At 36.0% G+C, this 19,912-nt stretch overlaps 1 protein-coding gene across 2 annotated transcripts; it reads right to left on the bottom strand.

Annotated features, from left to right (window-relative positions):
• Positions 1-994: 994 nt before the first annotated feature.
• Positions 995-19,878, bottom strand: BTF3L4 (basic transcription factor 3 like 4). 2 transcript variants are annotated; one of them, XM_006180253.3, is made up of 6 exons: positions 19,762-19,878; positions 16,486-16,552; positions 13,089-13,202; positions 3,083-3,284; positions 2,170-2,229; positions 995-1,451 (listed from the first exon to the last, which is right to left on the bottom strand). In XM_006180253.3, exons 2-6 carry the CDS (start codon positions 16,537-16,539, stop codon positions 1,405-1,407), a joined length of 477 nt encoding a protein of 158 aa, XP_006180315.1. In that variant the 5' UTR covers positions 16,540-16,552; positions 19,762-19,878; the 3' UTR covers positions 995-1,404. The 2 variants fall into 2 exon arrangements, with proteins under 2 accessions (XP_006180315.1, XP_032350174.1); XM_032494283.1 differs by lacking the exons at positions 16,486-16,552; positions 19,762-19,878 and adding an exon at positions 4,202-4,434.
• Positions 19,879-19,912: the final 34 nt, after the last annotated feature.

Below are 19,912 nucleotides of genomic sequence, written 5' to 3'. Positions count from 1 at the left end.
CAATGGGCCATGACAGGTTTTCTAAATCTTATCCTGAAATATTGGCTATAACAAATGCTAATGTAACAAAATGCAAGCTTTTATCATCAGACAGCAAGAGGGAAGCTTCAATGAATGAATGCAACTTACCTCTAAGTCCTTTGAAAGGAGGTGAAAAAATAAATACTGTGTTTTACCAGTGTCCCCCCAAAGCATTACTCTAAGCATGCAGGAGGATGCTGTGACCAGCCACAATAGTAAGACCCAATCCAGAGGTAGGTTCAAGGCCAAGAGTAGGAGAGTGGTTGAAGAAATCCTCCTGGCACCAGTACCATTTCCTAGAATGCCCATTTGTGCTGGGGAATGAGTCTATCTATGGCCTATTTTTTTCTGAATGAAAAGAACATTCCCAATTTCAACCTTGCTGCAAAAGAGGCATTTTTGTACTTGCTATTAATAACAGCTAGGATACAGGATAAGGCTGACATAAAATTATTTAGCAAGCACATGCTAGCTATTCCAGTTGAAATCTACCGAACTGTAAAATCAAAGGAATAAAAGTTGAAGATGGAACTTGTTGTTCCTCAAGATGCAGGAACAGTCTTACAAAAAGAGGGATTAGGCACTCACTTAACTCTATATGGAGAACATCCTTCTCAGGCTAGATGGAAGATGAGGAAGAGCATTACCAAGGATCTGATCAGGCCATTTGGAGATTAAAAGGAGAGAGAAAACAGCATTTAGGAAGAAAGCTAATAGAAGAAATTCTTCTGGGTCTGGCTAGGTATGTGAATCTAAGGCAACTGCACCAAAGATACGCTACCCATTATGCCAGCATGAAGGTGGTGGCAAAATATCTCAAGACATGTTGAACCCAGGAAAATATATGAAAAATATGTTAAACAAGCAAATTAAAACCAAACCTCCAAGGGTAAAATCTCCTCAGATTTGAAATCCAAGATACTCACTTGCATCATTGATACTCTATGCATCATTAGAAAAAAATAAAAAGTAACAAATGTAAAGATTTGTTTTATTTCTACTGGGGTAAGGAGGAGGATAAATAGAACTGTTTTCCAATTTGCTCTCCACTGAATACACACATACCCACACGCATACATACACATACACACACCAAAAATACCCAAACAAAAAACAAAACAAAAAAAACAAGAATCAAAAACCAAAACACCCTCAAACCACCAATACTTCGTATTTTGACCAAAAGAATAGATCCTGGGAGGAAGTGCAAAATGCAAAATCAAATGACCGAAAAATGCTGAACAAACAGCATTATTAATATACAAAATATTTATATTACTGAACTAGTAACAGTTGATGTTCTCCATGTCTGTAAAACTTTGGAACCACATAGCTGATTTGTTAAATCTAGTCCATGCCAGCTTCCAAAAATCAGAAAAGATTTTAGTTAGCTTCATTCTTTGATGCCTCATCAAAATTTTCTACAAGATCTGGAAAAAAAAAAAAGTAAATGAATTAAAGATTAAAAGTAAATAAATGAAAGAAAATAAGAGGTAAATGCAATTCCTAACTTCTAACCCCAATAAAAACAAAATTGTTGCTACTAGAATTAGCCTGAAAATACACAGGACAAGAGGGAAATAAGCTCGTGGCATTTCACTAATAATACTTCATTTATCTGGGGGAGGGTATAACTCAAGTGATAGAGTGCATGCTTAGCAATGCATGAGGTCCTGGGTTCAATCCCGACAACCTCCTCTAAAAATAAATAAATAAACCTAATTACCTCCTCCCAACAAAAAAGAAAACAAACAAAAAACTAAAAACCGAAACAAAACTTCATTTATCTATTTAAAACAGAAACCCTAAGGAAATATTAGTCCTTTTTTGCCTATGTAATCTACTAAGGTGAATAGCATTTTCCTATGTCAATCATAATTCTCACAGAAATGTTATAACAGTAACTGCAAATTTATAGTCACAGTGATTCCAATTTAATAAATGCAGACAGCAGAGCTTTGTGAGACAATTTCTGATTCTAAGTTCTAAATGGGAAGGCTTTTATTCTTTCATTAGATCATATCCACATCATTGTGAATCAACTTAAATTTACAAGCTCACCATCAACAAAAAACTGAAAAATCATCATGCAATAAATTAGAGAAAACAGTATGCTAAAAATCTTAAAACTAAAGAAATGTCACTTACCTGGAACATCATCATCCTCCTCATCAATGTCTTCTGGTTTTGGTGCTTTGCTATCCAACACTACAAAAAGTTTATGTTAAAATCAGTCATTGAGAATGAAGACCTTTACCAAAACTTACGTTTATCTTTTTTTCCTGTCTTATACATAGTTGTAGAAACAAATCTTACATAGTTGCTCAAGAAAAAGCTAAATATTGTCTAGTCTAATGCCATATGTTTATTTAATACTAAAATTAATAAAACTTTAACTTCATTAGATATACACTAAACATGTCTAGCAATTTCAATGGGCAGTGATGGTAAAATTTACATCAAAATGGAAAAATTCAGATGAGCTTAAGTTAAAAAAATTATAGCTAATTTATTCTCTAAATTCTATATTCTCAATATTCAAGATTTTTTCCATCTCTTCTGGTGTAAAGGTATTTAATTATGCAGTATGAGCAGCACTGAAAATAATAGGCTCTGAGTTTTAGAGATGACAAGACATATTTAAAACCAGGACTGCCCTGGACACTCAGAACTTAATGTTGCTGCATCTACTGTACAATCAACAGTATTAAACAAAAACAGAGTTCTGTGAATAACACTACCTTCTTATTGCCATTAGTGAGAAGTGAATACCAAATTAAGTTTATAAAATGTGGCTGCAGATCCTGGCACTTTCCTTTTAGGTAATTACCTCCCAATTCTCTATATTACTACCAAAATATATCCTAAATATTTCAGTATTCTACACTGCGTAATTATTAAAGAAACAAACTCACAATTTTATGAAGCATACAAGTAACATGATAAAAAGTAAAATTTACGTATAGGCAAATACTTCCAGTATAAAATAAAACACCATTTAAATCATTAGGTTCTTTAATTAAGGTGGGGAGGGAAAGAGGCAATAAACTGAAATACCTACCTTGCCGAGGGAACTGTTCAGCTAACTTCCTAAGACTTGTTAAGCTGTCAGCACCAAGCTGACTTAATATTCCAGGAAGCATTTCTGTGATTGGTTTGGCTTCTGCATGGCCAGTAATTGCAAAGGTGTTAGCAGAAAGGGAAGCTTGGACTTTGGGATTGTTGAAATGAATAACTGTCCCATCATCTTTAATCATGTTCACCTGTATGATCATGGAAGAAAAATTTATTTCACATGTTTAGTACAACTAAAACAATATCTGTTTAAAAAACATTTTATCCAATTATTTTTTTAAACTTGCAACCCCAATGTAGTAATTATCTAAGCAGTGGATTTGGGTGGAAAAAATTCCAGCGACAAAGTAAAATGGTATAGATGGCACAAATTACTAGAATGGTCAAGAAATAGTCATTTTATTATAGAATCTAGATTTTAAATTCAAAGACTTCTACTATGAGAAAGAAGTTCATGCCCACATTAAAAAAAAAAAGGAATTATCAGCCAAGAATTGGCTTCTTAGTGAAATTACCCATTATCTTTTTCAGTTTACACTATCAAACTAAATCGGTAGGTATCATTTGGTGGGGTTAGCACCTTACTTGTGGGACAGGTTAAAGGGGTAATAATGTATGGTAAAAATAACCACTGAAAACCCATAAAGAACACTCAGAAATTTAATCAAGCAGCTGTTTCACTCCTTTGAATACTTAGTAAATTTACAAAAATTTTAATTTATTCTCATCATGTTAAGGATTTTGTCACTTACTCTAATTCTTACATTATAACTTCTCAACAATCTTTAATAACCCTTGTAAACAACAAAGAAGTTCTCCCACCCACTTGTTTGGCCACCTGGACATTTATCAATTACTAGGAAACCTTTAAAAGCATCCTCATATTCTTTCTCTAGCTTTTACCAATATGAATTGACAATTTCAGATTTAATTTCATCCACTGCCTGGGACTCACTGAAAAGGAAGTTTGAACATGCGAGCACTATTTAAGATGTTATTTTTCTCTCTCATTCTTTCTGTGTTTTAGTAGAGTTGAATTTGCATGTAAGTTAAATATGTAAATAATGTGATTCCACTATATAGTTGATTCCACTGGGTAAGTTACCTTGGTGGTAACATGCTTATTATATAAAAAGGTTAGGAGGGTTAACTCTTGGCTACTTTAGAAGCATTTCATGATCCATCCAAAAACTGCCCTTGTCACAATCAAGTAGAGATGCTGAGTGTTCTTCATGGTCAGTGGAAGTGGGCTTTTCTTCCTCAGAGGTGATCACCACCACTGATAGACAGCACCAGAAAGGAAGGGGAAGAAAGGGGCTTCTAAATTTCAGGCAAGACCTGGAACACAGAGAAAATAAAGGCAAATCCCCTAGAAAATTGTAACTAAACCCCACAAATAATTTTCCAAATTTTCTCTGACAAATACCACTACTTCAATTCTATACCCTTCCCTCTCTCAGTATTGTACTTAAGGTTCTATTAGGTATACTACACAAAGTAAGCATTCAATAATCCAGCTGTTCTGAACAAAAATCATCATAAGTTAAAATAATTTATATAATTTCAGAAAAAGATAAACTATGTAGTTCTGAAGATAATTATTGTTTAGGTAGAAATGTTTAATGGTAAAATGGCTGAAAATCCAGGAGAGGAATGGCTTGAGAGGTGGGGGTGACATAGTGGATATGCAATGGGATGTTGCTCCAGATCTATCATAGAATCACATAATTTTGTATGGGAAAAGAATAAAGATATGGTGGGACTATATTTTCTAAATCAAGACCAAATCACCTAATTTAATAAAGGACTTCTACAAAACTTCCAGGTGTGAAGAGAGTCTCAGATATTGGAATTTGATATATTTTTTATTTACAAACATTAAAGTCACAAGAGATTTGAAATCAATACTGTTCCAAAAAAGGCAGGCCATATATTTGTTGAACTTAGAGGTCTTCTAGTTCAAATCTCGTTAAAGAAATAAATACTAAAGATAAGAGCTCTTACTTGAGCAACATACCCAAGGAAAATAGCTGGTTACACGTGAATCTAGAACTTGAACCTGGGTTTCCCAACTTCATTTAGATTCCTTCCTACGATGTCATTCTCATTCTTTTTTTCAGTTTTTTTTTTCCCCTAATGGAGGGACTGGGGAACCAGGACCTTGTGCACGGTAAGCATGTGCTCCACCACTGAGCTGTACCCACCCCCCTCATTCTAATTCTTACAACACTTATTTGCTTATAGAAATTCAATTCTGTGGCCCCATAAAAGCTGTCAGGGAATTATTTACCTCAAAACATAGGCTAAATGGAGGAAGCAAAAGAAAAACAGCAGATACTATGAACAATATATATCTTACTGGCAACAAAATGAATAAGAGGCTAACACAGGGCCAAAAAGAATAAACAAGTTTATGAATTTTCCTTCTGTTCAAGCTTCTTTTCCAAAGACTAAATGTTAAGTCATATATCACATCCTGATGTAAGTCTTTGTAGTCTGAAATATGTTATTTGAGTTTAGTATGAAAAGCAATATGAATTGTATCTCAGACTGTGAAATAGAAATAAATTTATTAATGGTTGTTTCAAATAGGGTTGTATAAAAGATGTAGCTTCAAGAATAGAAAGGTCTAGAAATGGGTGGAGGGTTTAGTTAATTTTCGAATAGAGAGAATGAAATACTAGAAGTTAAAAAGTCCAGAATATTTTATTTCTATCTAACATTCCTTCCCCTCTACTGAGCAAATGACATGGTTATATAAAGCTCCTAGACACAGGCTATTAGAAACTATCAAAGGATTAATTGTTGGGCTGATCAAGATCAGTCAGACACTTCCCAACCCTTTTAGAGGCAAAAGAAGGGATAAGGAATTCATTAAATTCACATAGAAAACTATGCATTTCATATGAAGACTTCATTTCTTCCAGTAATTATACTGCTGTTTGGTCTACCTAAGTCATATACAATCTATATACAGTATAGAGACAAGGAACAGACAAATAAAGACTATTAAACTAGCTACTACACCAGCACTCAGGTTCCTTTTTCAATTGATCAAATATCCCCTTATCAAAATGTTTTTTCCACTTAACAGGTAGCTGAAGGTAAAGGATGCTTCTTGAGCTACAGAGGACAAGGCAGTCCTCCTGCAGATGCCCCTGTTCTTATTTTTTACTCTAACAATACTGGCATGTCTTGTAGTTACCAGAAAATACTCTGTCCTCTCTCCCATGCATAGTGCATTTACATATGCTGTTTTCACTGTTTAAAAGAACTTTTTTCTGCTTCTCCACATTGCAAGTTCCCATTTATCAAAGACTTGGGTCAGATGCTTCTCTGTTTTAAAACTTAAGGTGGTTTATGCACCTTCTGCACTTCATGGATACTACAATTAAACAGAATTATCTTGCAGTATAATTGTTTCCAATCTTTGACCTTACCATAAGGTGAACTCCTTGAGATCAGAGACCATTGCCTTACTAGACATAGTATTCCCCCAAGTATCAGCACATAATAGTCACTCTAATTTGCTGAATAATAAGACACCTCCTGTATAGTTTATTCTAAAATCATGGATGCTGTCTGACCTCAATTTCCCAAATGCTAGAGGGATCACCTTAAGGTTTAGAAAAAACACTAGCTGTGCCCCTAAGGAAGATGTCCAGAACCTTCTGGGCTATCTCTTTGGCCTGACTTTTCCTATCATTCTTACCTTGCAGAATCAGCCCGACTGCCCTGTAGAATTCAGGGCCACTTTACGTCATTCCTGGCAACTGCTGGGTGGCCGGATTATGCTACTATCAACACCTTAACAACCTCTGCCCTTGCTGGCCTTTGAATAGGGTGCATATCATTAACCACAGCAGCTTTCTATCTGGTAAATCTGATGCTTGCTTTGTTCCTACATAATAAGTTTTCATGGCTACATGAAGCTCACGATGTTACACTTGACTCCATAGCTCTTGTTGGTAACTGTCCTCTCAGTTTCAGAGAGGAGGTTTAAATTCTTCTGCTATGTGATTTTTTTTGTATCTAAGTCCCCACTAAGCCAGTCAGCTGAAGTTCATAATTGACAGTTGTCTTAAAATCAAGTTTAATTGCCACTCCTTCCTGTATGTAGTGGCACTTAAAATGTTCATCAGAAATTAATCTTTTATTGCCTTCTGCCTATATTTTAATGGGACTAAATAATAGACATGTTAAGAATAAAGCACATAAGTGTCTGGGTTTTGTGAGGCTAAGGGATGTCACATTTTGAGGCTTGTGGCCTTTGCACAGTCAGTATCTTTCACATTCAATCCTTCTAAGCTCAGCACCTGCTTATTTCTAAAGGCTAGTATGAAGCATAACTTACTATTGTTGATGTGAGTGAAAGCTAACAGCTGTCATTAGACTATCTGATATGCTGGAATTATTTTCTCTTGTGCTATGGTGGCAAGGGTCTGATGAGATGGATTCTCTACAGCTATGCTGTAGATACTGTAAAATGGCATACCCTCTCTGAAAAGCAATTTGGCAATATGGATGAAGAGTTCTAAAAATGTTCATGATCTTCCAGCCAGTAACTCCATTTCCAAGAATCTATCTGAAGGAAATCAGAGATGAAGATAAATATTTATGTATATAAAAGTCCAACATGTGACTCTTTTAGTATCAAAGCATTATAATGTATAATACATAAAATGTTAAATTATAGTATATTCATACTATATTTGGATTGATGATTAAGAAGAGGTTTTTTTAATGATATGAAACAATTTTTATAAAAAAATGCTACTTGGAAAAAGAAGGATTCTAAAAATTGTACATCTAGCTGTAGTCTCAGATACATAAATATATACACATATAAAGATGGGAAAGAAATACAAGACTAATAGTAGTTATTTCTGGATAGTGGAATTGAATGTTAATACCCTTTTCATGTTTTCGGTATACTCCTAACTTTCTATGATGGCAATGTATTTTTATGTTGGAGGGAAAGCTATTTTTAAAACAAAAGATGTTTATCAATAGACAAATGGATAAAACGCGCAATTACCTTTACAATGAAATATTATTTAGCTATAAAAGGAATGCCGTTCTGATACATGCTAAGTAAACATGGATGAACCTTGAAAACACCATGCTAAGTAAAGTAAGCCAGACATGAAAAGACAACTATTACATGATTCCACTTATATGAAATATTTACAACAGGCAAATCCAGAGAGACAGAAAGTAGGTTAGAGAGTATCAAGGGCTGGGGGAGAGGGAGATGGGGAATTATTGCTTAATGGGTATAGAGTTTCTATTTGGGATGATGAAAAATTTTGGAAATAATGGTAGTGGTTGCACAACACTGTGAGTGTAATTAATACCACTGAACTGTATAATTAAAAATGTGTAAAATGGTAAGTTTTATGTTTATTTTACTACAATTAAAAAATAGCAAAAAAAAAAAAAGCCAAAAAAGCATGAAATTAAAAGAAAGTAAGACTGCTGTGTAATAATAAGGTGAATGGGACATAGTGCTTCCCTTTTACTCTTTTGTACTCAGGAGTTGTCCACCCATTGGCATCTGAGGCTCTAGCTTAGCTGAAGGAAGAAGGTATCATGGTAAAGGTCAACCAATAACTTTAGGTTCTCCCTCTACACAAGTGGTTCAGGAAAAATAAGAACCAAGAAGAGGAAAATATAAACAGTAAAACTTATATGTACAATTACAAAATTTAAATTCCCAGCCCCTAGCTTTCTCCTGAGCTACAGCTCCCTATAGCTGACTTCTTTGCAGAACAATTACACCTAGAATAATCAATATCTCCTAAATGTAACAGGTTCCAAACATTCATCATGGGAGTCAGCATGCTGCAGACTATAAATGATGAATTAACATAGTTCTGCTGTCAAGATTCTTATAATCTGCTGCAGACAGACTACTTGGTTAAAACGTAATCATATCCCACAATATGAGGTTGTAATAATAAATGTATTATAGCAGAACAATTTAAGCTAAGAGCAGTGGAAATACAGAGAAAGCATTGATTAACGACCCCTGAAAAGACAGGGAAGGTTTCACATGGACAGAATTATACCTTAGTCAAGACAGAAGCTGTCCTCTGAATATAATACTAAAACTCAACAAAGCAACTAGACCAACTGAATCAGAGATTCAGATTTCTAGTGCCATTTCTTAGCAAATAAATCTGATACATCAATTGTCTCTGAGAAATAAAACAAATCCTATTACTGATAGATTTATGTTATCAGGAGAAGAAAGGTGACAACATGGTCACCATATTCAATGAGATTACCAAATAAGAAGCACATCCAAATATCTTTAAATGTCACAGAACGTAAGACATTTTCAGAAATTTAGTTCTGGATTACACTGTCAAAGTTCACTTACAAATTCATTCCTAAAACTTGGTTATTTACTTGGATTTTTTTTTTTTTTTTGTATGAAACAGTCTCTGACAGTCCTTGGCCCCTTGCTTTTTGATAGCTTTGGACTTCTACATTTTTGGTAACATGTAAAAGAAATCTATGTATGATTAAATTTATTACACCAAATCAACAAACTAATGAATACAGGAAAGATGAGAGAAGCCTGTTTTAATCCAAACAGTCCTTTAGTTTTTAAAGTTTCTGAAGAGGATGTAAATTAAACTTTAGGAGGGGGAAAAAAATCACCAATATTGACAACCTAGAAAGCAAGATTTGAATTTTACTTGACAAAAATGCATTCAATGAGTTTTTGAAACCCACCATTGATCTCCCTGCTCCAGCCCACTAAACCGAATACTTTCTACTGGTTTGATATTTTGAAGGTCAAAGTACAGAAAACATGGTAATATTATTTTTGTTTTACAACAATGTTGTAATGGTATCTTCTCTTCTCGAAAGTTTCTATCTGCTTTCCTCACACTGCCAAAAAACAAAAAAACAGTATGTTCCACAGATTAAGAACTTTGAAAAATGTTTAAAACATTCCAAATTAAAAATAACAAAATTGTAATGAATGTGTTTCTTCTATTTTAAGATATGTGTTTTCATATCAATGTTTCTGAAACTGCACACTTTCATGTATACATTTAATGCAGTAGTTTTTTTCCTCCAAGAAGTGGTTCTTAAACCAAGTGTGTCTCATCATTTTCTTTAAAAAAAAATTAATTGAAAAAAATTCTGCTTTAATTACAGTAACAAAAAACATGTTTGAGGCAAGCCAGATTATACATAGTATAGTAGATATCCCTAAACAAATTTTAGCCCTGCAAAGTGTTATATAAAGTACAAATATCTTGGTTCTCAAAAAACCAATTTTAGAAAAAGGGAAAAAAGAAAAAGAGTAAAATATTCAGAAATTTTACAGCTATTACTTTACATTGTTAATTCTCTTTATGCATATTTCTTCTGTACAACTAGCCTATGAGGGTTGGTAGATAACAAACACAGATACATATACACACACACAGACAAGCGGGTAGGGATGCAACAAGAGTGTGTACATGTCTATTATGGACTACTAATTTTCTGTGTGATGTTTTGGAGTTATGACTCCTCAAACAGAAATGCACTGGCAATAACAACAAAAAGGAATTAACAATATAGTTTAATAAAGACAATAATAAAAATTAAATACGCAGCATAATGGAGGCATATAGGAAAGGCATCTAACCCTTCTTTGCACAAATGTGTATGTGTGCTACCAGGAAGGCTTCTGCATTAAAACCTGAACCAGCAATGTGCTTGGAAATACTGATGGGATTTTTTTTATCCATAATGGTGTAATCATTGGTAGGTGCTCAATAATGCAGGATATAAGGCAGGAATTGTTCCTTTCTTTGGTGGGAGTTTGAGGGACTGGAGAGGAAGGAGGGGGCAGAAGGAGAGAAAAAGGTCAAGAGTGGGTATAAGTAAGTATGACTGAAAAAGATGAAAGCAGGATAAATTAATGAATAAAATGAACTCTGGTTTTAACACACCTTAATTCAAATCTGGAATCCAGCTCTCACTATGTGGTGATCTCGGGCAGGTACCTAACTCTCTAAGTCTCAGCTTTCTTACTGATAACCAACAACAACCAACTCAAAGGGATATTGTGAAGCTGAAATGTAATGATACATATTTGTTTATCTGTCTAGCTGTCTAATTAGTTTCCCTACTAGACTGTAAGCTCCAAAGAACAGAGACTATGAATAATATCTTATGCCTAGCAAAATGCTTGACACATAGTAGATGTTCACTACCATTAAATACTTATGACAATTTCAACTATAAAAATATCATCTCAGCACAGCATTATAACAAGTTTGATTATATTCTGAAGAGATCAAAGACTGCTAACTGAGTGGTTCCCTATTTCATTATAAACATTTGTAAATGTTTTATACCCTACCATTAAAAGCTACCCTACCATAGAGTTTATGAATTATATGAACCATAGAGTTTTCCAAATCTGAACAAAAACAAACATTTAGAAAAACATGCCCTTGTAGATATTACACAGTTAAATCTATACTTCAAGGAGGTGTAAATATCTTTTCCTCTCTCTAAAGAAGTGTTTTCAACAAAGGGTGATTTCAACCCAGAGGACATACAACAATGTCTGGAGACATTTTTGGTTGTCATAACTGGGGACCTAGTGGGTAGAATCCAGTGATGCTGTCAAACATCCTACAACGCACAGGACAGTTTCTACCACAAAGAATTATCTGGTTCAAAATGGCAATAATGTTGAGGCGGGGTGGGGAGTGAACCGAGTCAGACATTAGAAAGGCAGGCAAAGATATAAGACTGCCTGAACACTTAAACATAGGTTAGGTTTAATAATATAAGAGTTTATGTCCATTATTGCAACTTATTTTTCTTTAACAAGGTGTAATTTTTAAAGAGAGGCTTAGATTTGTTTTTTTCTCAAATATACCCCAGATGCGAACTTTCTGAAAATTATTTTAGGTCAATGAAAATATATAAAAGCTTTCAGTAGTTTAGGGGAAAAAGGCATTTAAAATGTTTAATTTCAAGACTTGCAAAAGTTCTAATCTTTATCAGAGTAAAAATACAGCTACATTAAGCTGAAAGGAAAAAAGATACATGTAGCTTACATTTCCTACTATTTTATCAGTACACTGATTTTGAAAATGCAAAGCAGATTGAAATGATGTGTTTATTCATTCATATATGCATGGTGGGAGGAACATGTGGCACTTTGCCATTTCATTGTCTTTTCTTTGGTACTCTGCTATTTCTTTATTAGTGATCCACACCTCCACACTGCTTCTGATCTATGTTGTACAGCACTTGTGCATTAATAATCTACTAAAAACTGTGAGGTGGTACCACATATAGTAACGATATAATGAAATCTAACTGATGGCAGTGAAAATTTAAACATTGGTTACTATCAGAATCATCAAGAAGTGGATCTAGATGGTAACAGATCACAAATAGTTGATGTTATTATAATTTTTCTTGAGTATCTTTTGAAATAACATCAATCTTTGGCTTCAGATTTGAGAAAAGTATTATCAAAATACAATAAAATAATTTTAAAATTTAATGAATTATTTTTGAAAGAGGTCTAATAAGATATCCAATTTATGTAAAGCCATTGCTAGAGCTTCTTGGCTGAAGTAATAATTTGAGACTTTGTAGAGTAGAAAAGTGCTCTTATGGGAAAAAAGTTCACTTTATTTTAAGAAATCTTGGGGTTTATTTCTGTATTATTAGATAAAAACTTATTTTACATTAAAATTCAAGAGCAGTTCTATAACTTTATCATATATGCAAATATTTTGAGTATGAAAAGTATAATGAATTCCTTAATTGTATACTAAAATCATTTTTTTGACAATCATCCAATTTCATACAATAAGCAAATTCAATAGCTACAGTCCTACACAAAGACAATACCAGATTCTTCTAAGCTGATATTTTACATTTGAAAGTGCAGATAATTATTTGTGAATGTGCTATTTGCCCACATAACTTAACAATTTACAAAGTGATCATACCTCTTCAATACCAGCTATATTATTCACAGCCAGCTTTTTTAGAGAACTCTGTAGTTTTTTGTCATCAGCTGTAGCTGTTCTATGTACCACCTTCTTCTTTCTGCGAGCTGTACCCTGAAAGGTATCCAAACAGAAGCGTCAGCATGCCATGCATCTAGCAACTGCAATCATGTCTTCCTCTCCACAATATTCTAACTAAAACCCACATAAGAAACTGCTGACTTAATAGTAATGATTAATAAGACTAGTTGTGATCATCAGCCTAACTCAGATTTTTAAGGTCAGTTTCTAGCCAATTTTCCTTATTCTTTCCAATATTCAGCCTTGATCTTTTAAAAAATTATGTTTCAAAAATTTTTTATAATAAAAAATATTTTACAACTTCAAGACAACTTAGTGTACTTTCAAACATTATAAGGCACGCTTTTTTAACAGTACCTGCTACCTTCTGACAAAGTCTACAGATACTCTGTAACTTTGAACACTAGGACATAATTAAGAATCAAATGCCTATTATGTGAGTGTTCTAGAGTCCTAGAACCCAGGAATGAAAAATACCAAGTTCTTACTTCAAGGAGTATACAGGACAGTGGGAAGGAAAAATCAATAAATTACAAACAAATTAGATCATTTCAAATAGGATAAGGGTATTAAGGAAAAACAAAACAAAACAAAACCAGAGTGGTAAGAATATCAGGTAGGGGCAAAGCAACACTTTATTAGAATGTTCAGGGAAGGCGCCTCTGGAGAAGTGACCCATATGAGCTGAGACCCATGGGAAGATCTAGGGTAAGAGTGACCCAAACAGAAACAAGAGTGAATCTGTGGTTTCTAGAGAAAACAGGCAGGATGGCTAGAGCAGAGTAAACAATGCGAAAGGAGGAGGAAAATGAAATCAGAAAGATCAGCAAGGTCCAGATCACATAACCTAAAATGCCACGGGCAGGAGCTGGGCTTCATTCCAATTGCAATAGGAAGCCATTGGACGGTGTTAAGCATGAGAATGACTTGATCTGATTTATGATGTTAAAAGATGACTGAGGTTGCTGTGGAAAATGAACTATAATGCGGTCAATCAGGAAGCTACTGTAGCAGTCCTGATGAGAGATGAGGTTGTGGCAGTGGAGATGGTGAGAGCTCAGACTGTCAGAAGAACCAACAGGACTTGCTGATGGATTGGATGTGAAATATGAGGAAAAAAGGAATCTAGATGTTTACAATTTTGACCTGAGAAAATAGGTTGAAAACTGGACTATTTACTGAGACATGAAAAGCTCATTTCTAAATGGATATTTTAAACTCTGAAACACATTTTTCCATTTAAAAACTGTTTAAAATACTGGATTAAATTCCTGGGCCAAGTTACAAAAATCTAAACTAGAGCAGAGCTGAAACACTACCAAAAGCAGCCTATGTCTTGAGGGCTAAATCATTCTGAGACCTGGAGGAGTAAGGGGAAAGGAAAGGTTTCAATCTCTGGGTAGCTCTGGCAGTATTACTCAGGGAATCAGCCTTATAGAGGGTAGGCAGGAACCTCAGTCTTCAGCAGCTCTGGTGGGAGTGGAAGAGAGCTCTGTAGTAGCAGCAGAGGTTGTGATGAAATTCAGTTGCTGAAGGATGGACTAAGAGTGACTACTTACATACACGGTCACTTATTTGTGAAGTGTTCCTGACTCAGGGATAGCTCAATTGCTTACTGAATACTTCAACTCAAATGATCCTCAGGTACCTCAAAATAAACTGTTCTTTCTATATTTCCCAAGTTTTGTAGCTGGTGGTACCACCATTTCCCAGACTCTAAGACCAGAAATTTGGGGGTCATCCCAGACTCCTCTCTCTCTCCTTCACCCTCTATATTCTAATAGTCATTAAGTTGTGTCAAATCCAACCCCTAAATTTGTGTCTCACATACTACAGTAGCTTATTGTTTTCCTCTATGCCAAACTTCTCTTTCATTTTCCACAATGCCAGCAGCTACCTTTCTAAAATGACTGTTAACTAAAATGACTCTAAACTCTAGCTGTACCAAATTAAAGTAAGTCTTTCCACTAAGCACCATGTTATCTGAGCATCCTATGTGTCTCTGCATGTGTGCAAATGATAATTCCCCCTTCACCCAACCCACTTATCCTCACCCTTGTTCTTGTTTGTTATTCAAATCTCAGCTCAGTGATGACTTCCGTGTCTCTCCTAAGCAGGAGCACCTTGTACTTCATTTCACTGTTTACTATTCTGTAGTGTAATTGTGGGCATTTCTCTCTTCCAAGCTGAACTGTGTCAAGAGTGGGAAACCTTGACTTATTTACCTAATATGCACTTGGCCCATAGTAAAACTAGTTAAATAAATGAATACGCCAACCATCTGGTTTACGATGTGTAACAGTGAAGTGCTGTATCAAGCTCTTCCAGGTATATTCGATGGTGTTGAAATACCCTAGCTTTTGCACTGGTACATTACATTACACTTGATGCTACAATGTGACTAGTACTTTGGTTACATGAATGTGTTAATATGACTCCAGAGTCATACAACTATATCACTAGGACAGAAGGATAAAGTACTAGTTATTTCTTCTCTTTCCTCTCTCCTGTCCCCATCTCCAGGAGCTGTGGTAAATGAAACAGTGGGGCTGCTACAGTGTCCTCCCTAGCCCCTCCCCAGGTCTGAGGTAAGTACTGTTCTCGCTTTCCTCTTACAAAGATTGTATTGGGCAGAGGTAAGGGTAGACTATTCTCCTTGAACCTTCGGCAGAAGCTGAAGGGAATCAAAGCTTTCCAATTTTCAGAACTAGCTCTTTCTTAGGCTTCAAAGTACACAAAATAAGAATGCTTACGTTCATATTCACCAACACAGAAAAACAGGTAGGAATGTGGGAGGAAAATCTAGCAATGAACAAATGGACCATCAGCTTGAACACCTCCAGTTGTACACAGGAGTAGGGGTATCCCGTCAAGATAAGGCAACCTCACTATCTGGGATGCCCTGCAGGTGAGCCTAACATGATAGCAACTGTCATTTATTAAGTGTCTAGTCTGTTCCAAACACTTGTTAGGTGTTTTATACAAATTACTCTTACCTTTAGAAGCATTTTATGTAGGACCATTTCCATTTTGCAATGGGAAAATCTAAGCGTAACAAGGCTGGTTAACTTGTTCATGTCATATAACTACTAGATGTTAAGAGGCTTCAAGGTGGCTATTTCAATTGCACCATCAGAGAGAGAAGTCTTCTAGTTACCTATTTTTGATCTAGACAAGTTATTTTCAAATTGGAATGTGGTTTGATCTTGATTATTTAAAAAAGATTTTAGATTTTCAACAACCACAAATCCAAAATAGTAATGCTATCTGGTAATAATACATTCTCCTCTATCAATTTTTCTTATGCCACACTCACCTTGCCCCCTATCCGGACCTGAGCCTGAAGTTTGGCTAACTTTTCTTGATTCATGCTGTTGGTAAATCTAGGGGGGAAAAATAAATTTGTTAAAGTCACTGTTTTATTTATCAAAACAAAATAACTGAAAAAAAAACCAAAATAACTGTTTATACAACAGTACCTTCTGGCTCATTGAACCTGTATTATACATCACGACCATGATCATATTGTCTATATTTTTAAAAAATATTAATAACTTGTTCTAGCTTCATAAACCAGATATTAAAAGAACCAAAATTAAACAATACCAAGAGGAAGCTGAATACACAAACAGAAAATAGAAAGGGATTCAAAGTTACCTATTTGAAGATCTCTCCTTAAAAGCATGATTCAGTACTTTGACATTCAATAAAACCTAACCAATTATAAAACTTCTGTAGGCAAGCTGGTGTTTTTCCCCCAAAGATTTTTACCGCAGAGAGTTATTACCAAATTAGCACAACCTTTAAGTATACCTTTTTCTCCCAAATCACATTCTGTATTTCTTATCAACGATAAATAGAAGACAAATTTAAAAAAATAAAGAAAGAAAGAAAAGAAAAAGAAAGGAGAAAAAGCTGGACAAAGAAGAATCACGTCCTCTGTTCAAGGTCAGCTGGTATGTTAATAATAGGAAACGAGAACCAGATTTTCAGACATTCAGAGCTTTTGCAGCACTTTCCATAAACTTCATTCAGTACCTTGCATTGATACAGTATGTCGTACTTGTCAAGATATTCTTGCATACAAGTTTAACACCTCCCTGCACAATTTGACAAAAACCCACCTCTGCTACATTAATACTAAATTTGGGAAGGAGGGGAGGAGACTCTTAAAAATAAATTTTAAAGACAAATCTTGATTCTGAAAACTCTTAAGACCATTAGAAAGTTATGAATCCTAGTCTGGTCAGTGATATTCCTACCAAGGAAAAAAAAGTTCTTAAGTTTACAATGGGTCATAAAATTCCACACTATATAAACAAACAAAAGCCAATGTTAAAAGTCTTGTTTTACTTGTTCTGTAGATCAACAGATCGACAAATGATCAACAGATCACTGGAGAGGGAATAAAGGATAGGCTGTTATCAAAACTGTTTGGCCAATTCTGTAAACTCTTTATCATCATCATTCAGATGAAAAACAAGTGTTCTTCATTTCCGAGATGAAAGAGAATCAAAGATTATATAAGTACTAACCATTGTGTATTCTGACACTGTACTTACACACTAACCTGTATATCTCTCTGCTTTAAGGCCAAAGTCTAGTTCCCAAATAACATTTAGAATTTCTGGTTCCTCAATCTTTACTGAGCACTGTATCACAATGCTCAAGCAGCTAAAACACTTTTATAGGAGGAAGTGTGGTAAGAGTACAAAACCAGGAGGCTTAGGTGTGTGCCAATCTCAGTTCTGCCATAGACTTAAATCTGCTGATGTAAATCCCAATCTCTATACTCAATATCCATGGAAAAGGATCAATATTCACTTTTCTCAATGTAATGGAGCCAACGAAGGTGTTGTGAACTAACAAAGAGCTTAAGGAATTTTTTTTTTTTTTTTACAAAGAAAGGGGATAAGTGAAAATATTAGAACCAGACACACGGTGAAAATTTTGGGACTCCTCTGCATTTCAAAGTACAATTCTCAAGAGAAGAAATGAAAGAGAAGAGATGGAAAACAAGATAAAGAGTCCTGACTTATTTGAAACAAAGCAAGAACAATATTAACTCTATATCAATGCGTAGACAAGAAAGAACAGATTCCATCCCAGGTAATGAGGACAACAGAAAACTTGTTCCCAAGAAGTATCTCAGAAAAAAAGAATTTTAGGGAGGCTGGAAGCTCAACATTGGTAGGAGAGGAAGAAGGATAGTCCTTTGTCTACTAGCAGGTTGGAGTGTGTGGAATTCAAGTAGGAAAGTGGACTGACTCAGTCTATGAGAGAAGAGATGTCAAGCTCAGAATCTGGACTAGACCTCAAAGATCACCTGCTTTAACTCCCTGTTCCTCAATCAACCTTTACTGTATTGTACCCATTATTCCTGTCTTGTATGTGAGGCCATCACAAATACTTGCAAGCAGCAGGGTATAAATCATAAATAAATAGAACAACTCACCTCCCTTCGAATTTAATAGATTAGGAAATAAGGGCCCAAAAGGGAGAAGTAACTTCCTAAGGCCATGTGATTAGAGTTCTTCCTTGGAGATCCTAGGATCTTTTAGCCCTTTCCTCAAGGATTCAAGACAGTGTAAATAATGAGGTTATAATCAATATTTATTGAGTGCCTAAGATCCAAGTATTATGGTAGGCGCTTTCAAATATATCATGTTTACACAGAGATAAAATAATTTCCATCTTTAATCCTGACTTTTTATTATGTGGGGTTACTCTAAGAGAGGCACAGACTTTGGAATCAGAAGGATCAAGGTTCTAACTCTTCGGGCTTCAGAAAGGCATTTTACTTCCCTGAACTTGTATTCCTTCCGTATTAGAAAAAGTAACACTACGTACTTGACAGAGTTGATTTAAGAGTTAAGGATTAAGTTACCAAGCACAGGGTATGGCTCACAGCAGATACTCCAAAACTGGTAACTATTGTTACCACTCCCCAAGGGACAGATACGGGCTAGTGAAAGAACGTGGGAACGGAAGTTGAAACCGCCATTCACTAGGTGTGTAACACTGCCTGTCGGTCAATCAAGTTCCTGACAGCCTACTATGCATCAGGCCGTGGGATGGAGCTATACAGATGGGCAAGACAACGTCTCAGAGAGGGTGGCCGACTTGTAAACACGTACTGTCATTAGAAGGTGCAGAGCGCTGCAAGGGAATACGGTCTCCAGCGCTTGGGGGCGGGACTAACCTCAGTTTCCCTATCTGTAGAGTGGAAGGATCAAATGAGATGACAGCAGAGAGGGTGTATAAAGCTCAAAGCTCACAGCATTATTGTTGTGAATAATGAAGAGTAACAGGACATAGGTGGGGGACCACCTGCCTCCTGGGACTGAATCTGGGCGGCAACAGCGCGGGCCAGCTCGCCCCCACAGAAAGCGCTGGTGCTGGGGACCTTCCCTCAGGTGCCGACCCCCAGCTGCGCCGCCGGTAACCGACAGGCCAAGCCTCCGCCCCCACTCGGTGCGCCACGGCGGAAGTGGCAGCCCGAGCGGTCGGCGGGTGTCGGAAGAAGAGGGCGGGGGGAGACCGTGCGCAGCGGCCTATGGCCGTGGAGTGGCGGGACCGCCGGGGGTCTCACCTGAAGCAGGGAGGGTCCTCCAACACCAGCACGCGGCAAGAGCAAGATGGCTGCCTCAGTCGAGACAGAGAAAGACGAAGGCGGCCGCGGCGGCGGGAGTGGGACCCACGTGACACATCCGGCCCCGCCTCTCTCGCCAAAGCAGCCTATC

This window comes from Camelus ferus, chromosome 13 (assembly GCF_009834535.1).
Source record: "Camelus ferus isolate YT-003-E chromosome 13, BCGSAC_Cfer_1.0, whole genome shotgun sequence".
In the NCBI taxonomy this organism is placed as follows: domain Eukaryota; kingdom Metazoa; phylum Chordata; class Mammalia; order Artiodactyla; family Camelidae; genus Camelus; species Camelus ferus.
The sequence above is the reverse complement of the archived record's forward strand: the minus strand, read 5'-3'. Positions and strand labels throughout refer to the sequence as shown.

What these genes read in the sequence shown, in the direction of transcription:
- BTF3L4 (XM_006180253.3), bottom strand. Translation starts at nt 16,539, where the DNA reads ATGAATCAAGAAAAGTTAGCCAAACTTCAGGCTCAGGTCCGGATAGGG. An exon ending in AGGTCCGGATAGGGGGCAAG is followed by an intron (nt 13,203 to 16,485) that starts GTGAGTGTGGCA and finishes GATACCTTTCAG; the next exon opens with GGTACAGCTCGCAGAAAGAA. An exon ending in TGAACAGTTCCCTCGGCAAG is followed by an intron (nt 2,230 to 3,082) that starts GTAGGTATTTCA and finishes AACTTTTTGTAG; the next exon opens with TGTTGGATAGCAAAGCACCA.